The sequence below is a fragment of the Sciurus carolinensis genome, chromosome 3 (assembly GCF_902686445.1).
Source record: "Sciurus carolinensis chromosome 3, mSciCar1.2, whole genome shotgun sequence".
Taxonomy (NCBI): domain Eukaryota; kingdom Metazoa; phylum Chordata; class Mammalia; order Rodentia; family Sciuridae; genus Sciurus; species Sciurus carolinensis.
In genome coordinates this window covers 115,944,051-115,966,244 of record NC_062215.1, presented here as the reverse complement: position 1 = coordinate 115,966,244, position 22,194 = coordinate 115,944,051, and the positions used below count along the sequence as shown (strand labels likewise).

General features: G+C 33.6%; 1 protein-coding gene across 3 annotated transcripts in view; it reads left to right on the top strand.

The window, feature by feature from the left end:
• Ttc21b (tetratricopeptide repeat domain 21B) overlaps positions 1-18,111 on the top strand; it is a 66,157-nt gene extending 48,046 nt beyond the window's left edge. The window contains exons 23-29 of one of the 3 annotated variants that reach the window (XM_047545642.1): positions 1,382-1,532; positions 1,715-1,876; positions 3,937-4,132; positions 8,014-8,238; positions 10,930-11,050; positions 16,035-16,102; positions 17,595-18,111. In XM_047545642.1, coding sequence (XP_047401598.1) covers positions 1,382-1,532; positions 1,715-1,876; positions 3,937-4,132; positions 8,014-8,238; positions 10,930-11,050; positions 16,035-16,102; positions 17,595-17,672 — 1,001 coding nt within the window. In that variant the 3' untranslated portion in view covers positions 17,673-18,111. Of the gene's footprint in view, positions 1-1,381; positions 1,533-1,714; positions 1,877-3,936; positions 4,133-4,691; positions 7,068-8,013; positions 8,239-10,929; positions 11,051-16,034; positions 16,103-16,470; positions 17,573-17,594 lie in introns of those variants that run through there. The other 2 variants (XM_047545643.1, XR_007107764.1) reach the window with 2 other exon arrangements.
• The last annotated feature ends 4,083 nt before the right edge of the window (positions 18,112-22,194 follow it).

The following is a 22,194-nucleotide window of genomic DNA, read 5'->3' as shown; positions in this document are numbered from 1 at the left end:
AAGTAAATTTTTATAGTTTGTGATATTTTGTTTTGACTCTTGCAAATAATCCTTCCGTGGTATCTGTATGCCCTACCTTTGGTTGTTTTGAATCAAAAGTAACTTGCTGAATTATATAGTGTTTTCTCTTGTTGTGGAAAAGAGAATCAAGGATAAATTGCTTTCACGTGGGATTTTATATGTGTTTCTGTTTGTCTTTTAAATCTAGGGACTCACCCCAAGTGACCAGACTAGCTTATACAAGGGTTTTTACAAATCCCCTAAAATGATTCCTGTGCTAAATGAAACTGGAGCACTCTCAAACACCTACAAATCTCAGCTAGAAAGAAATAAATAAAATGTGTATTATTTATAAAACAGGCTGTTATGCAGTCATTGAAGTCATGTCTTTGAAGACCACTTAATGACAGTTGAGAAATATTACTATATAATTTTGAATCAAAATCAAATTCCCAAGTGTCAGTCAAATTTTGTATATATGTAAGCAAAGAATAATTTTGTATAAATGTAAATTTAAACATTTATAGATTGGTTTTCAAAAATGTATGAAATAAAGTACACCAAAATGTGATAATCTTATCTTATGGGAATATGAGTGATTTGTTTTCTTCTGTATTCTCTGTATTTTCTACATTGTCCTTATTTTTTAAATTGTCTATCTAAGAAGTGTCTAAAACATTTATTAGATTATTTTCAAAGCTTATTATGCTACTGATAAAAGAGAACTATATGGAATTGTGAGAAAAAGCCTTTCTAGGAACCAGCCTGAAAATTATACCTGAAACCAAAAAAATTAATTAATTGGTTTTTTTGTAAAAGAAGATGAGGTAGAATTAAAATATTGACTAAGACATTAAGTTGTATGGTAAACTAGTGTCTGATATGTTAGGTATATATACATATTAAAGTCTTGAGTAAAATTTCTACTTGCCTACCACAGATGTCAGAATATGTTTTCTTACCTGTTTCCCAGCTTTAGTGAGTAGAAAAAAGAGTTTTAAAAATGAATAGTGGATTTGCCGAATGAGGTCAAATTAGTCCTCCTGAATTTCAGCATTAGACATCTAGATTACTATAGAGATTGTTTCTCTAAGGGTTTGGTCCCAAGAACAATTAAAAAGTAACTCATGATGAATAAACATTTTTCTAGATGTTCCTATTTAGAACATTCTCTTATTGTGATCAGACCTGCCCAACTTATATCATTCGCTAGATCAACCTTTTGGAAGTACAGTTTCTTTAGGAATTATAGCACCTGATCAATTCCTTTACTTCTATTTAAATTATATTTCATATAAATTAAACATTAATAAAGTAGGATTATAACCATCAGAACAAAAGTTAGAAAATGTCCATATCTGAAGTATTTTTTTGTTTCTAGATAATTATATGACTTTTTCTCGTTTGATTGATCTCCTAAGAAGATGTGGAAAACTTGAGGATGTTCCAAGGTTTTTCGTAATGGCTGAGAAACGTAACTCCAGAGCAAAACTGGAGCCAGGATTTCAGTACTGTAAAGGACTGTATCTTTGGTAAATCTATTGGCAAATAAATTCTACATGATAGTTTTTTTCTCATTGTAGAAAAAGAAGAATAAGTTTTTTGGTAATAGAGATGCATTTTAAAGTATGTTAATAATTGTATTTACTAAACAAATACTATGAATTTTATAGTCAGTGATTGAAATAAGATTTTGTTTTTAACATCTAATAAGGTATACTGGAGAACCAAATGACGCCCTTCGACATTTTAATAAAGCTCGGAAAGATAGTGAGTGGGGCCAAAATGCACTGTATAACATGATAGAAATATGTTTGAATCCAGACAATGAAACTATTGGAGGTGAAGTATTCGAAAATCTGGATGCAGACCTGGGGTGAGTGGTGTTTGACCCATTATCTTTGACAACTTCTTTTTAACAGTTATTATAGATAATTAAAGAGTTAAAATCTAAGTTAGCACTAAGGAAAGGTCAGACGAATAAATCATAGTTAAAATGACAATTTTAATGAAACAGGAATGAAATGCCAGGCTCCCTAAATCAGAATAGACATGTTATGAAGGCACTTCGCTAATCACTCTATAGAAAATAAGAAAAATTGGATTTTACAATGGTGGAAAAATGTCCATACAGGAAGAGTAACTTAACCCCAGCACCGCAAAAAAAAAGAAGAGTAACTTATCCAATAAATGGTAGTTTTATGCCAAACCCTGTGCTTTACACTTTCTACACATTATCTTATTTATTCTGTAGAACACTATTACACAACGATCTAGAATCAGCTTCTCTAGTGATATTTGGTAAAGATGGAGCAGGATTCATACTGAGGATTCATACCTGGCCTAAAGTTCCTATTCTTGACCACTGTGGTATACTTCTGGGAAATGGTGGTATTTCCTTCACACTATGTTTGTTGCTCCTTCTCTCAGAATTGGGCAAGGCTTGGTGGGCAATGTACAAGGATGTAAAGAGCATGTAAGAGATAATTCTGTCTTCAGTAGCATGTAATCTACTTAGGATACAACATAATACCTGAAACCATTGCATCTTAAACACAACTGACATGGTTAAAAATGGGTATTAATTATTATAGGAGTTCATTGAACTTGTAACTATACCTAAGTAGTCAAATGAGGGTATGTAGAGAAGTGGGAAAAAATTAGAACTAGACTGCTGAGATGTTCTGATGACAAATATTAAGGTATGGATTAAAGGGAACATTGAAATTTTAGAGCAGGGAAATGGCCTGTTTGTTTTATGTTTGTCTTAGGAAGGTTGAAGTAGCATTCTATTATAGAATGATAGGCTACTGCAGCAAGTAGATAAAATACAAAACTAGAACTCAGAAGGGTGATGATTGCTGGAGATAGAGATGTGGAAGGAGGCATTGCACAGGGTGGCTAGTTGGAACTCCATGAATGGCTTCTTTGCAAGTAGGATATAATGACAGATTCGAGAACTAAATTTTGGACATGTTAACATTTAAGAATTCCAGAGGAGGAAGAGAGGTCAGGAAAGGGCAAACAGTGTGGTGGGAATAGAACCAAAGCTGCACAGTGTTACAGAAGCCAGAGGAACAGAACTTTGAAGGAGGGAGATGGCAGTATGAAATGTTGTAAGCAAGGTAAAAGCATAAATCCTGAAGAAAAGACCAGTGATTGGACTTTAAAGTTCGATTTCCTTTCTTGAGGTACATATCTGTATCTCCTTTCTTAATTGATATATGTATATATATAATATATATATGTATATATATATATATACCCCCATATATATATTTCCTTTAATGATATATATACACATATACACATATATGCATGAAAAATAGAAATTTGCCTCTAGATATTCAAATTGTTATTGAATTTGAAATTACACAACCTTCCAACACATATAATTTCTGAGAGTCTAATAGGTAACATGGTAAGGATATAGAATAGATTTTAGATGTCTAATAAACTTAAATCTTAAATTTACCCCTGTGTGACCTTTGACAAATCATTTCACTTTTTTGACTCTCAGTTTTCCTGTAGGTAAATGCATTCAACATAGATTGAATGAAATCATACAATACCTGACCCTTTTCCCTCTTCCTTTCTTCAGTTTCACTTACTGAGTAGATAACACCATTTGATAATTATATGATTCTGCATTTATCTAGTGTAATATTATCTGAAGTGAACATTGCTCACATATGGATATTGTCTGATTTTTGTTTTCATTCTAGAGTGTTAAATGGTGTTTCACTGAGGGGATGTTAATTTTACTTTAAAAAATATACTGATTGCTATGTATTACTTTGTATTAGAAGATATCGAGTAACATTCTTCACAAATGATTACTTTTTAAGTTATAAAGAGAACCCAGTATACCCTAAATCTCTTTCTAAGTTCATTGAATTTCTTAAGTGATAAGTGATTTATTTTTAATTTATGCAGTAATTCAACTGAGAAGCAAGAGTCTGTGCAATTAGCAGTGAGAACAGCAGAAAAACTCCTTAAAGAACTAAAACCTCACACTGTTCATGGGCACATACAACTTCGCATAATGGAAAACTATTGCCTATTGGCTACCAAACAGAAATCTAATGTTGAGCAAGCATTAAATACCTTCACCAAAATAGCAGCATCTGAGGTTAGTAGTTTTCTTTTACAACTTTAAATGTTATCATTTCTTGGTAGTATAGAAATACGTATTGTGATGTGTTGTTTATTTTCTGAAGATTTGTCTTAATCATACACAATGTGCCTTTGATTCAGAAGAGACACTTAATTGCTTTGATATGTTATTGGTATATTTGTCACTCCTGGAATGTTGAATTCTACAGAAAGGGATGTCCTCCAAAGAGCATACGTTTATTCTTAAGGGAATGGCTTTATCTTCTGGAGTCTTTCTGTGTTGTAGATGTCATCTGTGTTAATTTACATTGTGAAAATAAGCACCCAGCTGCCTTGCCATTTTGCCTTTTCACTTACATAATGGAATTTTTCCAACTCTAGGACTAAATGAGATCAATACTGACAGTTTATAATTCTTTCATGCAAATTATTACATTGGTCTTTAGTAAGATTGAAATAACCTCTTGGAATCTTTTTATTATTATTATTATGTTAGTATTATTAGGAGATTATAGTTTTCTTCTTTTTTCATCCTACTCAACCCCATTTCCTTTCTCTGTTCTTCCCTCACACAGTACTACTAAGGAAGGAATTCTAGACACCTACCCAACCAGCCATTGGTCGTACCGAGTTCTATGTGTGTCCATTGGATTTCATGTTTGTTCTTCCACGCAGCAATGCTTTGCCTACCAAAAACTCATAATTTGGTGTCTCTCACAGCATAAATGAAATTTTGATATGTTTTCTTCTGGTTCAAAGGTCACAATGGTTGCTCTAGACTATCCAAACCCCTACGGTGACCCTTTTTCCCACTTTCAGGACTCTGGAGAAGATGATGATGTCAGGGCTTTGGGACAACTACAACACCTATTATGGTTGGGTATATCTAGCTGGCAGCTTTAGTGCCACCCTTGGAACCACAACAGCTAGGTAGCATCAAAAACAGTAATACCATATAGCAGAGCCCTTTTGCAGGCATCAAATAGTATTCTTAAGAGTTGGGCTGTAGCAAATGGATGAGTTACTGAATGAAGGGAATGGCACCATCATGTAAGTCTACAAAAGTCTGTAAGGACGTGATGAGACACATTTTCTAGTAAGGTGTCAGAGCTACTGAGTATTGTGGAATGGTATTTTGTCATATAATAATTTATTTTGAGGAAGTCCATTATTCCTACTGTGAAACTTAAGAGTGAGAGAAAAGCAAAAAGCAGTGAGTGATATTACATCTGTTTCCTAGACAGTCTGTACCAGTTTTCTGAGTTGATGAGACAGCATAAATTTTTTGTCATCTTTATACCTATGAGATTACAGATTTACCATTCTCAAATCTGTTCACTGACCATAATATCCAAATAATAATGATGGGTGATGAACTAAAGTTTCATAAATACTTAGGCCTGATCTCACATTTTTTTCTTTTAATTCATAGGCTGCATATATTTAATATACTGAATATTCATCAAGCAGCCAATGGGTGCTAAGCATAGTGGGAATCACACATTCAAATAATGAATGGTTCCTTTTTTCAAGTTTCTCTTAAATTACAGAAAATGAGACAAGCATACTAACTATAATTACTAAAATACAAAAACAAATGTATTGGATTCTATCCTAAAGTTGCAAATAAAAGCACTGTCTGTAGGTGACAGGAGGAGAATTCAGTGACCCTTTAGTGGAAAAGATATGATTTAAGAAACAGGTATGAGTTGAAGAAAAACAGCATTTTCACAGGCACAAATGGACTGAGTGTCTTCTAAATGAAGAGGAAAATATGAGCAAAAGCAGGAAGGCAGAAAAACATGAATGAGGTGTATTCAGAATGCTGTGTGTCACTCAGAGATATGTCACCGAAAGTCATGGAGGAAAAGGTGGAAGATACATTAAGCCCAAGCTAAGCCATATCCACTTGCTTTTATTGCATTACCTTGAACCATAGAAGTATGTTGGTCATAAGTGAACTATGTTGCCTTCACTCAAATCTTATCCTCTGAGTTGATTAAGAATGGAAGAGGGAAGCTGACTGAAAGTTTTAGGATGTCTACACCAGAAAAAGACCTCATGGAGCTGAGTACAATTCAGTGGTAGAGTACTGCCTAGTACAGGCAAGACCCTGGATCAATCCTCAGTGCCAAAGGAGCAGGGAGAGTCAAATCTTCTAGTCTAATGCAGGGATTAGAACTCTGGTTTGCAGTTTAGTCAAACTTTGAAGAACTGGCTCATTCTAATCTAACTCAAGCCAGGTGGTTTTGAAATCAGACACTTACTTTAATTATGTTGTATGGGATATTTTTGTGCATGTGCATTGAGGCAGGGTCTTTTTGCAGGGCCCTTCTCAGACCATCCTAGGAACTGGCTGACAAATACATAGCAGGTCTCCTCTCCCTCTCTCAGCCTGCTTGGAGTGAGTGGTTTGAAGGTTAATGAAATTGACAATTTTCCTCATGTCTTCAAAATCTACTACCAATTGGTTGGATTTAGCATATTAAACTGTTTTGCCATTCCTTATCTGTGTACAAATTCCATATCAGAAGTTTATTTTTGGACGTGGAATTACAGCCAAGAAAGTTTTATATTCCTATTGTTTTCATTAAGCCCTAATGAATTGCCCTTTTGTTTGCAAGGGTTAAACTTCCATTCACCACCAGTGCTTGATATTGAAAGTTTTATCAATGTAATCTCATTTTGCAATATTTCTTATTATTTACCCAAATTTGCAGTGTAACAGGGAATCTTTGGTATTGTCATTATATTATGATTTCTACTTAATTTGTGAATTTAAAGTTAAGACCTCCCCCTTTCTAAAATGTGTTATAATCCCTCTGCCAAAATTTAAGAAGCATGCTCCTCCTGGAAGCAGTGGCACAGGACTATAATCCCAGCGGTTGGGGAGGCTGAAGCAGGAGGATCACAAATTCACAGCCAGCCTCAGCAATCTAGCAAGGCCCTAGGTAATTTAGCAAGACTCATTTTCAAAATTAAAAACAAAAAAGGGCTGGGGTTGTGATTCAGTGGGTAAGGGCCCTTGGGTTCAATCCCTAGATCCCTATTACCAAAAAAAAAAAAAAAAAAAGGAAAGAAAGAAATTGAAGCATCAAGCATCTCCCTTAATCAGGAATATAGACATTATTGCTTATGTAAGTTAGCTTTTTAGATAAGCTTTCTTCTGGCCTCCATTTTAAGCAATTCTTGCTAACCTTTTAATTTTACAGAGTGACATTTTCTGACTTTGAAATCAATTAAATAGACTATTGTGCTGTATAGTCCCTATCAGGAAGCTGCAAAACTCTACTTTAAGGCATGAACTTATTTCATGTCATTTCTAAGTGATTAAACAATTATATTCTTTATTTATAGCATTTCATTGGTCAAACTTTACTGGGACAAGAGGGATGTTTTTTAGTACCAGAAAGGAAGGAAAAAAATAATAGAAGTCAAGATAGATAAACTATCACTTCTATGTAAAATTTTTTCTTATTCCTGTTTAACAAGTTAAAGAATTAAGGAGACAAATGTTAAATCTGAAATAAAAACTTCTCAGTACATATTATATTTCAAGGGTTTTATCTTTTTCTGTTTCAATACAACACCAAAATAGCTAGTCAATTCTATTAAAAATCAACTCGAACTGGTTTCTGGAATTGTGAGATTTCGGCATCTGCATAGTAGATACTGAATTATTTCCATTACACAGTGCCTGATGAAGTTTTTTCCTAGTAGCTTGTGATTACTTGATGTATTAAATAGTAATGATAATCACAGTTATCTGGGATGGAACTGGAAATAGAATCTACGGACCAGTTCTGTATAGCACTTCCTGCTTCCTATATGTTTTTCCTTTAAACGAAGGATATTTATGTTTTGTATCTAGCAGTCTAATGTTTTGTTTTCTTACAGAAGGATAATCTTCCAGCACTCTTGGGAATGGCAATAGCTCATATGATCTTAAAACAGATTCCAAAAGCTAGAAACCACTTGAAGCGAATTGCAAAAATGACATGGAATCCTATTGATGCTGAGGATTTTGAGAAGAGTTGGCTGCTACTTGCTGATATTTATATTCAGTCAGCAAAATATGACATGGCAGAAGAACTATTAAAACGGTGCCTGCGTCATAATAGAGTAGGTGATCAAAGAGTGAAAAATAATTGTTGACCTTTGTTGCATACTATAGTATTGGTCCATTTCTGTTGACTCTCGAGTATTTTTTGAATATCAAATGTTGATTGTTACCACAGTCAGGAAATAAACATTATTAATAAAAAAGAAGCCTTTGGCCCTTGAAAAGTAAAGGGGAAAAAGAGATTTATGCAGTTTCACATTTCAGCTGTGGTGATGCCCTACTTACACAAAATGTTTTTGGAATGTCAAGCATTTGCCTGTGATTACCCATCTCATCCAAGAACTAATGAAAATTGCAGAACATTAATTGTGAGAATATGTCCCTCCTATTAAGAAATACTCATGATGAATTTGCTGCAGCTGCATGTCATTTCCACAGTATTAGAATCCACTATGTATAATTTCTAGTGGGGCCAAGTCTTGTCACCTTTTGATTCAATTAAATAAAAAGTCCTTATCTTTAGATATAAAATTAAAAATCTTCAAGTCTATAGAATATGAAGTTTTTCACTAACATTTTAGAGTTTAATCACACAAAAAAGATGAGAATGTCTCAACAGTTATATAAAGTTTAGATTTATGTTATTTGCTGAAAAATAATTGAACTTAGCTTAGAAACATAAGGATATTTATCTTCACAAATTCCTACCAATTACTTCAAAATTTTAATCACCATAAATCTGTTTTATTCTCTTCAAGCGAATGAGGTTATGAAATGGAACATTTATTTTTCATAGAGGAGTTGTGATTATCTAGCACTAGTAAGATATTTTCTTAGGAACTTAAACATCTAAAATATTTACACATTTATCAACTTATAAATAATTCTAAATAATCATTTATATCATTTTTAAGTTAAATCAGCCTTGAAAACAGAAAATGCTCATTAATAAGCTTTCAAAATATAAAAAGTACAGAAGAGGTGAACCTCATATGCCTAGTTTAGGGTTAAGCAAGGTTGTTTGGGAATTAAAGTTTTCGATTCAGATAAATTTGTTTGCTGGAATCCTACTAGTAATAGCTTGCACAACTGAACATGATAGCTACTTAAGAAACTTTGTTTAGCCATGCTGATTAGACATATGTATATTTGAATTATGAGATTCAGAAACTAACGCTTAGAAACCTTGGATTATATCATTAAAATGGAAGTCATCCAGATATGTGGCAGGTGTTACAAGGTGACACTAGATCATCTTGTTATACCAGATGATAAGGATGCTATCAAGGTTGATGTCAGGGACTTAAAACCAACTCAAAGACATGCCCAGGAGCCAGAGTTGGGTGCTTTAAGTACCAATAGGAATGCTTAATGCAGTGGATTGAAACACATCAAATATAGTTTCAATCCATGCCTTCATGTAAATAAAAAAGAAAAATATAATTGGAGAGATATGTGTGTGTGTGTGTGTGTGTGTGTGTGTATGTGTGTGTATGAGATATATATAGATATCAATCATTGGGTTACCAAACAGTAGATAAGGAGACATTTCTCATGATAGACATTTTCAGCTAACAAATGGAGGAGGACTGATAGAATATCACCATTTTAAACCCTGGTAAATTTATGAGTGGATAATATCACATGAAAAGGGATAATCAGATATTCTGTGCCTCAGGATGAACAAACACAACATTTATGACAGAACTAGGATGAGATAAGAAAAATACTTAGTAATCAAGGTAAATAATAATTTTATTCAATTTTTAAAGAGCAAATAAAAAATCAAAATATCAAAATGTTAAATGGACAGAATCTAACTGGGCTATGCCAAGCTAAAGTGGAGTCTCAATAAAAAGAGAAAGAGTACATCCTTATTTTCATATTTTTACATATATTCTTAATGGGTTAGGGTTTTAATAAGAATATTGATGAAATTTCTGTTATTAAAGTCAGGAAATTATAATTAAAGTAAATCCATTTGCTATATAAATAAAATACTCAAATCAAATCTTTAGATCTGATTATAATTTCCAGCAAGTATCAGTGACATAGGAACAGATACCTACAGATCAAAAAATAAATAAATTAATTAATTAAATAAAAGAACACTTCACCTAGTCTCAGTACGTAAACTTTTTTCGGATCATTTAACAAACTACAAATTGTTTTAAAAATTATATTGAGACAGTTTGTAATTTGAATACTGACTAACTATATGGTGATTAAGAGTTGCTACCCTAATTATCATGTGTCATGAAACATGGTTATGTTAAAGAAAGCCCTTGTTTTATAGAAGGGTATACTAACATGTATATGTGAAATGATATAATATCTGAGGGTTTTCTCCCCTGATAATATAGAAGCACAAGTATGTGGGATAGAGTTGAGCCAATATTAGTCATGTCAATTTCCTAAAGTAAGTTATGGGTTCATGGAGTTCATTATACTCTTATTTCTGCATTTGCATGTATTGAAATTATTTATAATGAATAATGTACATGTATATGCATAAAATGCATATACCGTGGCATACCTTTCTGATTCTGTTTTTAAATATTCATTCTGAAAGACTTGGGACGGGGATTTGGCATCAGAATATCATCAAGTTACATAATTTGATTGCATAGTTGAGGCTGAAAACATATTGTTTTATGTGCCATATGATTGATCTCTACACTCATAAATATCCCATTAAATCTTAGTGGTATCAGGTTTAATCTATTGATGCATCTTCCATTTTTCTTTAGTCTTGCTGCAAAGCTTATGAATACATGGGATATATTATGGAAAAAGAACAAGGATATACAGATGCTGCCTTAAATTATGAGATAGCATGGAAACATGGCAATCAGACAAATCCAGCAGTAGGTGAGTTTACAAATATAGATACTAGATTTTCATAGGAAAACTGTATTTTATTTTTATATCTTCATTTAAGAGTAATTGATTTTTTTTTCACAACAAAATTTACTAAGAGCCAACTTTCATTGTCAACCTTTCTGAGAAGAGAATATATTTTGCATTCATAATAAATTATTATCTACAAATAACTAGATAAGTGGAATTTCCTGAGGTCCAAACTTGTTCTTAGTCTCCTTAGAGGATATCTAATTTTGCCCTTTTCTCTTTCACTCTTCGCTATTTTGAAAATGGTAATGCTGTAGGGAAAAATTGTTCCATTATCAAATAAGTTAGGCAAACATTGCATTCAATCAAGACACCCAAGTTTCTTGACTATAGTTATTCTCAAAGCCTTTAAGCATGCATGTTCATTGTAACAGATATCACAGAAGTACCATATTTCCCCCAGTTATTTGACCATAGTGTTGTTTTTCTTCTGAGAAACATATTTAGCTCCAGCATTTGTACAGTGTTAACTTGAGGAATGATAGTCTATCATGGGCAGTATCTGTAATAAACTTAGTGACTAACTAAACCCTGTACTCTGAGAAAGCTTAACACATGCTTCTCCTCTTGTTCTTAATGACCTGGAATATGTTTCATTAAAACTGTCCAAATCCATTCTCTGGAGTAATTCCAGAATCCTTTCTCTCTAACCTGTAATTGCCCTTCAGTTGGAAACTTCATCATGTCTCTTCTAAGTCTCCTCTCCACACCATGGTCAGTTATTTGTCCAATCATCCTGAGACTTGGTTTTAAGTCTTTTACCCTCCTTGTTTCTGTCCCTTGGAAGTTCTAAAATAGTGTTAACAAAATTGTTCTTTGAAACACTTTGAAATTTTGATATTTACTTTAAAAAAAGAAGTAGAAGTAGTGAGATGTAAGGGATGGGTTCCATGGCCATGTGGTATGGAAAATACTGTTTGATTTGTACATGTCCCTCTGACTTGTGTCATAGAAGAACACGTTCTCAAATGTGATTTGTATAGTTGTGGTATGATGAAGGCATATTTTGTTTCTGTAGACATTTTCTAACTGCTAATTCAACCCAACATGCATCAGTGTTTTGGGCAGCTTTGTCACAATGTCTTAATTTTTGGTCTTGTCATCTTCACATAAACTGCCATCAGTTCAGGTCTTCCTTCACTTTGTGTTTTTTCTGGAATCTGTTCTTATTAGATTTATATAAAGCACAGACTAATGATTGTTACAGTATATTTTATTCCCAGGTATTATATATCTTATGGGATAATCAACTTGCAAAATGAAAACTTTTTAAACATCCTTAAAATATATGTAATTTTTTTATTAAAATATATTTGCTTTAATTTCAAAACAATAAACATTTGCTATTGATTTTTTTAATACAGGTAAGCAAAAGAGGGAGAAGTAAAAGTTGCTCATAATTCCATCTTCCAAAATAACCAGTTACCCTTTCAAAAACAGAATCATTCTGAGCCTACAATTTTGTGACCTGTTTTTATTACTTTGAAATATTTTGTGAATGTCTTTCCATGCTGATAAATATTCATCAACTATATCATTCTTTTTATTTTTTATTGTAAACAATGGGATACAAGTTGTTTCTCTGTTTGTACATGGGGTAAAGGCATACCATATGTGTAATCATAAATTTACATAGGGCAATGTTGTTTGATTCATTCTGTTATTTTTTCCCTTTCCCCCCGACCCCTCCCACCCCTCTTTTCCCTCTATATAGTCCTTCCTTCCTCCATTCTTGCCCCCCTCCCACCCCCCATTATGTGTCATCATCTACTTATCAGTGAGATCATTCGTCCTTTGGTTTTTTTGAGATTGGCTTATCTCACTTAGCATGATATTCTCCAGTTTCATCCATTTGCCTGCAAATGCCATAATTTTATCATTCTTTATGGCTGAATAATATTCCATTGTGTATATATACCACAGTTTATTTATTCATTCATCAATTGAAGGACATCTAGGTTGGTTCCACAATCTGGCTATTGTGAATTGAGCAGCTATGAACATTGATATGGCTGTATCTCTGTAGTATGTTGATTTTAAGTCCTTTGGGTATAGGCCAAGGAGTGGGATAGCTGGGTCAAATGGTGGTTCCATTCCAAGCTTTCTGAGGAATCTCCATACTGCTTTCCAGAGTGGCTGCACTAATTTGCAACCCCACCAGCAATGTATGAGCGTACCTTTTTCCCCACATCCTCGCCAACAACTATTGTTGCTTGTGTTTTTGATAATCGCCATTCTAATTGGGGTGAGATGGAATCTTAGGGTAGTTTTGATTTGCATTTTTCTTATTACTAGAGATGTTGAACATTTTTTCATATATCTGTTGATTGCTTGTAGATCTTCTGTGAAGTGTCTTCATTTCCTCAGCTCATTTGTTGATTGGATTATTTGTATTCTTGGTGTGTTTTTTTGAGTTCTTTATGGATTCTGGAAATTAGTGCTCTATCTGAATAATACACTATTATATGATGAATGGATAACAGAAGACATCAGGAGGGAAATATGTAATTTTTCAAAATGTTTTTTTAGTTGTCAGTGAACCTTATTTTATTTTATTTTGTTTATTTATATGCAGTGCAGAGAATGAAACCCAGTGCCTCACACATGCCAGACAAATGCTGTACCACTGAACTACAACCCCAGCACCAAATATATGTAATTTTGACACTTTATTCAATGAGGGAATGTATCCAGCAGTAAAATTACTTATATAATTCTGTTTCTTGGAAAACAAAATACGGAGAATCCAACTCACTCCCTTTTTCACAGCATCATGTTTTGTGGATGATTTTTATTAGTTCTTCCAGCTTTGCTTTAGTGTGTTTTCTCTCAATTCTTTCTTTTCATTCTTTAGGTTCTTCCTTAGGATTGGCATTGCGTTCAGTACTCCAAACCACCTGTTCATATGAACAATGCATTTCACTTTTTCAGTTGTCAAAAATCCTTAAAATCGTGCTCATGCTCTTTTCATAGATTCCAAAATTGAGTATTATCACTGTGAAAGGCAACAGCAGGATGAATAGGATTTGTTTGGTTGTAGTAATCATATTTATATATAGAGAGAGAGGAAATATATGTCATATTTTATATACACATATTTGCATAAAATGTTATGCATCTTATGTTAATACACATTTTTTAAAAGGGAAAAAAGGAAGGACACAAGAAACTGAGAGATGTTCAACTACATTGTTCTCTATGCTCTTCTTTTTTTCAGATTTCACATAGTTGAGTTCTTATGTACTTGACATGTATAATGCAGCTGCAGCGTACAGCTTCCTTGTTCCTTTTTTCTTTCTTATCCTTTATTTCTATTTTGATCTATCAAGTTTCTTCCAACATTAAAACGGTGTAATTCTAATTTAGTGCTTACACAGAAAAAAGGAAGGCTAATATTTATTGTGGTACCTTAAAGATTTTAAGCATTTTAGAATAAGTATACCATTTGATCTTTAAAATTATACTAAGAGAAAGAGAAAGAGGAGTTGTTTTCCCCATTTTATGGATGAGGAAACTTGAAACTGACAGCTCAAGCAACTTACCTAAGGCCCCAAGGCTAGTCAGGTTTTTGGGTAAAAACCAAAACTTAAATTTCCATGTAAACTATGGTCGGTGTGACATCTTAAATTGTTTTCCTTTTAAATGTTACTATGTAGTAGTCCATTTTAGAATTCTTTGATAATAACTTTGAGTTTACTTCTGTGAAACTTCTTGTTTACATATGTGGCAATACTGTGTGTGTGTGTGTGTGTGTGTGTGTGTGTGTGTGTGTGAATTTAAGGTATGTGTGTATATATTAACCAGTAATTTCTTTTTAAATGTGTTTGAAATTTTATAAATTTGTTTTGATTTTTTATTAGAGCCATGAGCAGCACTTGTATTTCCTACTTCATTTTTCAAAGATGTAAAGTGATATATTCATGATTATCTATTATTTTACATTGTTTTATATCTTATTTACCAAGTACACAGCTAGTTATCTTATATCCTCCTTAGTTTTCTTATTCTTTTAGTATTCTTACAGAACAACAACAATTGTTTAAGTATGTCTTAAAGCGTTCTACAGTAAATTTGTCAATAGTAAAAGACTGACATTTTTTTCTTTTTTCTCCAGAATTTGTCAGTGCCTTATAGTTATATAAAATAGTGGGATACATTGTTACATATTTGTACACAACATAATTTGGTCAGTTTCATTCCCCAGTATCAATGATTATAATAATTCTCACTAATCATTAATGTGGAACATCTGATGACTAATCCCCCCTCTTCTGTATTGCTTACCAGCATGGTTTTCTCACCATGTTCTCTGAGGTTATTTGGCTTCTATGTGTCTTACCACTGTTCTGCCTGAAAGTGTTCTAGATTCCCAGCCTTGCTTAGTGTATGCTTCATCCTTCAGATTTGAAACATCCCCTGGCACTTCTTCCTACCTGGTTCAGGTGCCTTATTATACTCTTTACTTGAATCTTGACTTTCATAACACTTATCTCATTTTGTAAATTATTGATTTACTTATGCAAACTCTAGGAATCGGTGTGTTAAATGAGTCTACGCCATATAAATGAATAGCTATGATGAGTTTCTGCTGGAACCCGAAATAAATAAGACTTTTCTAGTAAGGAACGGAAACAGCGCTTGTGGGATGTTGCTCTTCTCACCCCAGAGTATGTTCACTATGGTCCTTTTTTCTAACTTTCCTTTCTTTTCTTCTTGCTCTCTTTCATTTCACTCCACTTTCTATCATCATATCACTTCTCTCTAAGGTATTCAATCACTTCTCCATCAGGACTTCTCTAATGAGTAGCAAACAGAAAACGAGACACCAAAGGGGGGGAAAAAAAAAGTAATGCTAGCGATGTTCATATCATTATGGGTTTTTTTGTTTTTTTGTTTGTTTGTTTCGTTTGGTTTTTATTCTGTGTATGTGTGTGTTTCTTAACAGGATACAAACTGGCATTTAATTATTTAAAAGCAAAAAGATATGTGGATGCAATTGACATATGTCACCAGGTAAACAAATTTAGATTTCTTGTTTTTTGTTTTTGTTTTTTGTTTTTTTGGTAGATTCAAATCTTCCTACTTTTAGTGTGATCTCAAGATATATAAGAATGGAAGTAGAGGCAGGCTGGTGGTGCACACCTATATTCTCAGCACCTTGGGAGGCTGAGACTGGGAATGTAACCATTGTTAAGTGCCCCTGGGTTCAATTCCTGGTCCCAAAAAAGAAAGAATAGAAATAGAGAATGTAGTCTTCTAGTTAAATGACTTATTAAATATATTCTGGAGAAATTCTCATTTTTCAAAATTTAGAAAATAGTAAAGTTTACATGTGTTTTTTATTGAGTCTCAAATCGTAAAATGTTTGTGTCAATTCAAAGACAGGCTATTGGGAGAAACATGTTAAATGAAGCTGAAGTTGGAAGATATTTGAAGGTAGTATAGATTCTCTGGCTCATTGTTCTGAGTTAAGTTCTTGCAAATCTGTGCGTTTCAGAGAATTCAGGTTTATACACTAGGGATGAAAGGTATTCTCTAAGTCAGAAGTTATATAATTATAGTTCTGTAATTCATTGCATACTAAAATGACAAATATGCAAATTTGAGTTTTAGAATTCCCAGAGTCCTTTGCATATACATTGTCCCACTGATTTTCTGTGTAAGGCATTTTATTAAACATTGCATAAAGCTCCAAGAAAAGCTCCTTAGAAAAGGATTTTTTGATGTCCCTTATCTGAAGGCTGTGTATCAGCATCATTGTAGTAAATACTTGACCTTGGGCTTGTGTTTGACTACTGAGCTTCTTTTGCAGTGTTCCACATTAAGGTTAAGAATATACATTAATGTAAGGTTATACATTGGAATCATTCATGGAGTTGTCTTTTTTAAAACATTAATATCTCACATGAGTATGGTGGCACACAACTATAGTCCCTACTACTCAGAAGGCTGAGGCAGGAAGATCTCAAGATCAGCTTGACCCTGCCTCAAAATGAAATATTTAAAAGACTGGGATATAGCTTAGTGGTAGAGCACCACTGGGTTCAGTCCCCAGTACCATAGTGGCAAAATTAGTATCTCCCCATTCTTGTACTTAGTCAGCCTGGAAATCTGTATATTTCAAAATCACTCCAGGTAAATCTGACAGATGCTCCTGTTTAAAAATCACTCTGTAGGAGTTTATCAAATACCATGAGTAGCTAAATTACAAAAATGTTTTAAATCATTGGTACATAATTGTTTTTCTGCAGCTCATCTGTTAAGGAAGCAGTTTTCTTTGTTAAATTTCCACATGTGGTTTTCATATTCTCCTATTCTCATCTGTTAATGAGAACATCTATTAGTGAGTCATCTACTACATCTAAGATGTCACCTTTCAAAAGTGTTGTAGTCATAGTATTATTAGTACAATGAAATTTCAACCATAATGCTCATTTATAGGAAGTTTTATAGCTCCTTCGTTCTCAATAGTCAATTACAAGTTCTTTTGCATATTTTTTTACAGGTTCTTGAAGCATATCCAACTTATCCAAAAATCAGAAAGGATATTCTTGATAAGGCCCGCTCATCTTTAAGACCTTGAAAATAATCTTTTTAGCTTAGTTTGTTAAACTGGAAATGAGGGAGTTCTTCTAGTTCTAAACAGGTCAAGCTAATGCTTTATAATAGAAGCATACTTTTCTTCCTCCAGCAGAGGCTGCTGCTGTATGTAAAGAGAAGCCTGTGTCAAATTGCTATTTTCTAATGGAGGAGTTGAATGAGAGCTGATCTGTTTGACTCTCTGTTGATTAGGTGTGGATTTGGTAACTCTGTAGTATAGACTATAACTCATTTCTATAAAAAATATTTTTGTTAAAGTCTAATTAGTATCCTATGTCTTTTCTAAGGAGTGTTAGTTCTTTCAGGAAGTATATTTAAAGATGCATTGTTCTCTGTTAAAAATGTTTTTGTTATATTCTGTATTTCAAAGGCTTATAGATAATTTATGAAAAAGACAATATGTATTTAAATAATACATTTTAATAAAGATTTTTGTAAATATATGGTTTACGTTGTTCTTGGAACTCAAGATACACCTTAAGTTTTGCAAAAGAAGGGTAAGCTCCCTATGCAGTTTGCAGCATTAAAGGGTAAGATAGCAGAAAATGAGAGTTTCTTAGAAAAATCTTTCTGGAAAAGTATGAAGAGTGGATTTCTCTCCCCTTTGTTGAGCACATGCTTCCTCCTCTCAGTACCATTGTGTTCTTAGGAAATAATCCATACCCTTATAGCAACATGTAAGTTTAACCTAGAAGACTGAGTCTTGTATAATTTCAGTCCCTGTGTCGTACAGTAGAGGAGGGTGAAAACATGCTTTTGGTTAGCAGGAACTCAAGAAGCACACTGACAGCACTCTGGGATAGCAGTGAAATTTAACCTGATCATTATGAACTCAGCCCTTGGCATTACTTTTAATTTCTTGCCTATACCTTCTTCAGTTCCTTAAAAATGCAGTAATCAAAGTCTTCAGTTTTATTTGCACTTCAATAAACACAGGTATTTTAAATCATTTGCTGCTTTTCTTTAAATGTTCCAAGTATATTTATTTCTAACCACATTCTCTTGACTCTGATCACTTGTCCAGTTTTCAGTATCCATTTAATTCTAATTATATGTTACAAAATTTAACCTTTTGGTTTATTTTTTAATTTTTTATTTACTTATTTTTTAAAAGATGGGATCTCATTGTGTCACCAAGCTGACTTAAACTTTTAGGCTCAAAAGTCCTCCTGCTTCAGACTTCCAAGTAGCTGGAACTATAGTTGCACACTGTTATGCCTGTTTCATTCCTTTTTCACCTTCCTTTTCTTTTTGGCATTTCATGAAACTGTTTAATAATAACATTTATGAAACATTTCATATCTGCTAAAATAGTTTTACATGTCTTATTATAATTGATTTTCATGATGCTAGGATACAGTCATTATTATCCTTTCTGAAGATTTGGAACTATGGAATATTATCTCTTTCTCCCTAATTTGAGGGAAAAATAATCTTTCAGCCTAAATGGATATTGTCTGTTTTTGCTGTGCTGGAGGTCAGACCCTGGAGGTGGGGGAGTGCTCATCAATGCTAGGCAAGTGGGTCTATCACTGAGCCCAACCACAAATAGACACTGTTAAGGATATCACTAAGGACTGAATTTTGTGTCTGCCCAAATTCATGTGTTAAAGTGATGGTGTCAGATGTTGCAACCATTGGGAGGTAATTAGTTCATGAAGGTGGAGCCATCATGAATGGGAAGAGTGCCTTTATGAAAGAGATTCTAGAGAGTCTCTAGCTCTCTTTTCACCCTGTGAAGATACAAGAAATTGGTCATATGCAATGCAGAAAAGGGCCCTTACCAGATCTTGACTGCTGGGACCCTGATCTCCAACTCCCAGCCCGCAGAACTGTGAGCAGTCAAATTCTGTTAATAGGTCACCAGCATATGAGATTTTGTTGCAACAGCCATTGATGACTATAGCAGAAGTCACATGTAACAGAATACCTTTAGTAACTCCAGTGAATTTCTCTCATTGAATGCTAGAATCCTGGAAATTGGTTAGAGAAATTATAGCATCTATTCTTCCAGCAAGAAATTCCCAAATTGGTTTGGTTATCTATAAAATGTAAAATGGCAGTTTTATTTTTATTTTAAGCAGTCTTTAACCTTTAAATTTCTTTTTCTTCCCCCCGCTCACCCCCCCCCCCCCGCCTGCCATTTTTTAGATGCTATTCTAGGGCTTTTTTTTTTTTTGCTTTGTGTCTTAATTCTCTCTCAACTCTCCAGAGAAATAGTATTTTCAGTTTTCAGGTGAGGAAGATGGATCTTAGATTAAATGGTGTGCCTGAGATCACAGAAAAAGTATAAGAATCTGGATTATTCCATCCTGTTTTAGTCAAATTCAAAGCCCATGCCTATTTATTGTATTATGATGCCTTCCATATCTAAGAGAGAATGTCTCCATAAGAAAAAATAATCTTGTCTCTATCAGGTTAACAGATGAAACTAGATGTTCTATCATAGAAGGTGCTAAATAATGAGGAACAGATAAGCTAAATAAGATAACAGTCATACACATGTAGAATTTAGCAAAGAGAAATCCTGTTGCTAAGCAGTGTAGTGTAGCAGTCAAGAACATGAATGTGAGGTCAGGCCAGTCCGAATCTGAATTTCACTCAGCCACTTAGATGTTTCCTCTTTCGTTACATAAGCTCTCTGAACCTCAGGTTTCTCATCCATAAAGAAGTATAAAAGGAAAATAGCCTGCCTCAGGTTCTAAAAATTAAATGAGGAAATATATAAAATCTATAATGAATCTGATACACTAAGGCTCCTAATAATTAGTAGCACTACTTATTAGCAGAACAGCATCAAGTAGTAATTGCAACTGAGAACTTTCATGGATATCAAGGAAAAGAAGGCTTGAACAAATGAGTTTCCCTAGAGAGATCAGCAGTACAGGATTTGGTATTATCATTCATTTCCCCCTCCCAACTACCCTCTTTTTTTCACTCTCCCCATCCACCAAACATTTTGTTAGACTTTACATGCAGTATCTCATTTCATCCAAGCATACTTTTGCCCTATCTTCCTCTTCTTCACCTCCACCCCGCCTCCCACCATTTCCTTCTGAAGTTTTCCTCTCTAAGCCTGCTCTTTTCTTGGGTATCCAGTTTGTTATCACCTTTTCAGACCATGTTCATATCTAGGCTCACAAGGTAGCCATTCTGTACTCTATTACCCTTTTTAAACTATGGAACACTTAATTACTATCTGATTTTTTTTTTCTTTCTCTCCATTAAGGATTTGTGTGACATTCCCAAGATCAGAAAAATGAAAAGTTGGAATTTGAACTAGCCAGCCTTGATTACAGAGTTTTCTGAACTTCCGCTTGAAGGAATTAGTATCTCTGACATGTTAAATGAAAGTTGGGGCCTCCATTCAGGATGGAGAGGGGAAGGACACAGAGGAATGAAAGGATTTTCTGTAGACTGGAATCTGGATACCACCCATGAAAAGGGAGTAGTTGTGAATTTAATGGACTTTTGACCTTAAACCAACTAGTGTGGTGAATTAGGTCCCAAGAGGAAATAGCTTTTTTCCCCCAAAAGCCAAGACCGTAGAGATAATCTGGAAGGGTCTTTTGCATGAACAGCTGAGGAAACTAGGTTAACTTTGCCCTAGGGTTCAATAGGAGTCACTATGATAATAATGACTAGGGTTCAATAGGAGTCACTATGATAATGGAGTCACTATGGAACCCAAATACTCATTTAGAATAAGTTACCCTACTTTGGGACTGAAGATGACAAGTGAGTGGCTTTAAAATAAGATCATGTAACACTGTTAATGCTAATGGAGTAGTGTTTTTTTTTTTTTTTTTCCAAATACAAATTTGGCAAATGTGCAAGAAAATTACCACTTTCATACACAGCTGGTAGAAGAAGGGCATACTTCCTGAAGGGCAATTTGGCAATATGAAATAAGAGTCTGTCCCTTGACCAAGTATCCCACCTAGAGAAGCTTGTCATAGATATATTCAGATTTTTTTTCTAATTTTTTAGTTAAAAAAATATATATATATAACATCATTTTTTACTAGTTTTGGTTGTTACCGGAACATTCATCATAAAAGAAGTGTATTACTGTGTCTAATAATAGATCACTAATTTGTTATTAAAAAGTTTTCAGAGACTTATTAAACTTCTTCCAAAGATTGTTTGCTATAATTCTTGCAAAATAAGTGAAAATGCAGAAAATACAATCATCCAAATAATAGATCAACTTGCCAAAAAAATAGATGTGTAGATAATACACACACACAAACTAAATGAAACTAACCCAATTGCTAAGCTATAATTATAGTTAAATGATGAAATATCAGAATTTTTATTTCTCTGCCTTTACTAAAAGCTACTGCAATGAATATATATTTTATACTGCAAATATATGTTTAATTTTTTTAGAGAACAGCCTTACCAAACTCGTTTTGCTGTTTATTTTGCTCAGCAAAGACAAGTAGAAAAAAATATAAGTAAACAAAAGCTGATATTCTTTCAGCTCTTAATATATTTTTTGA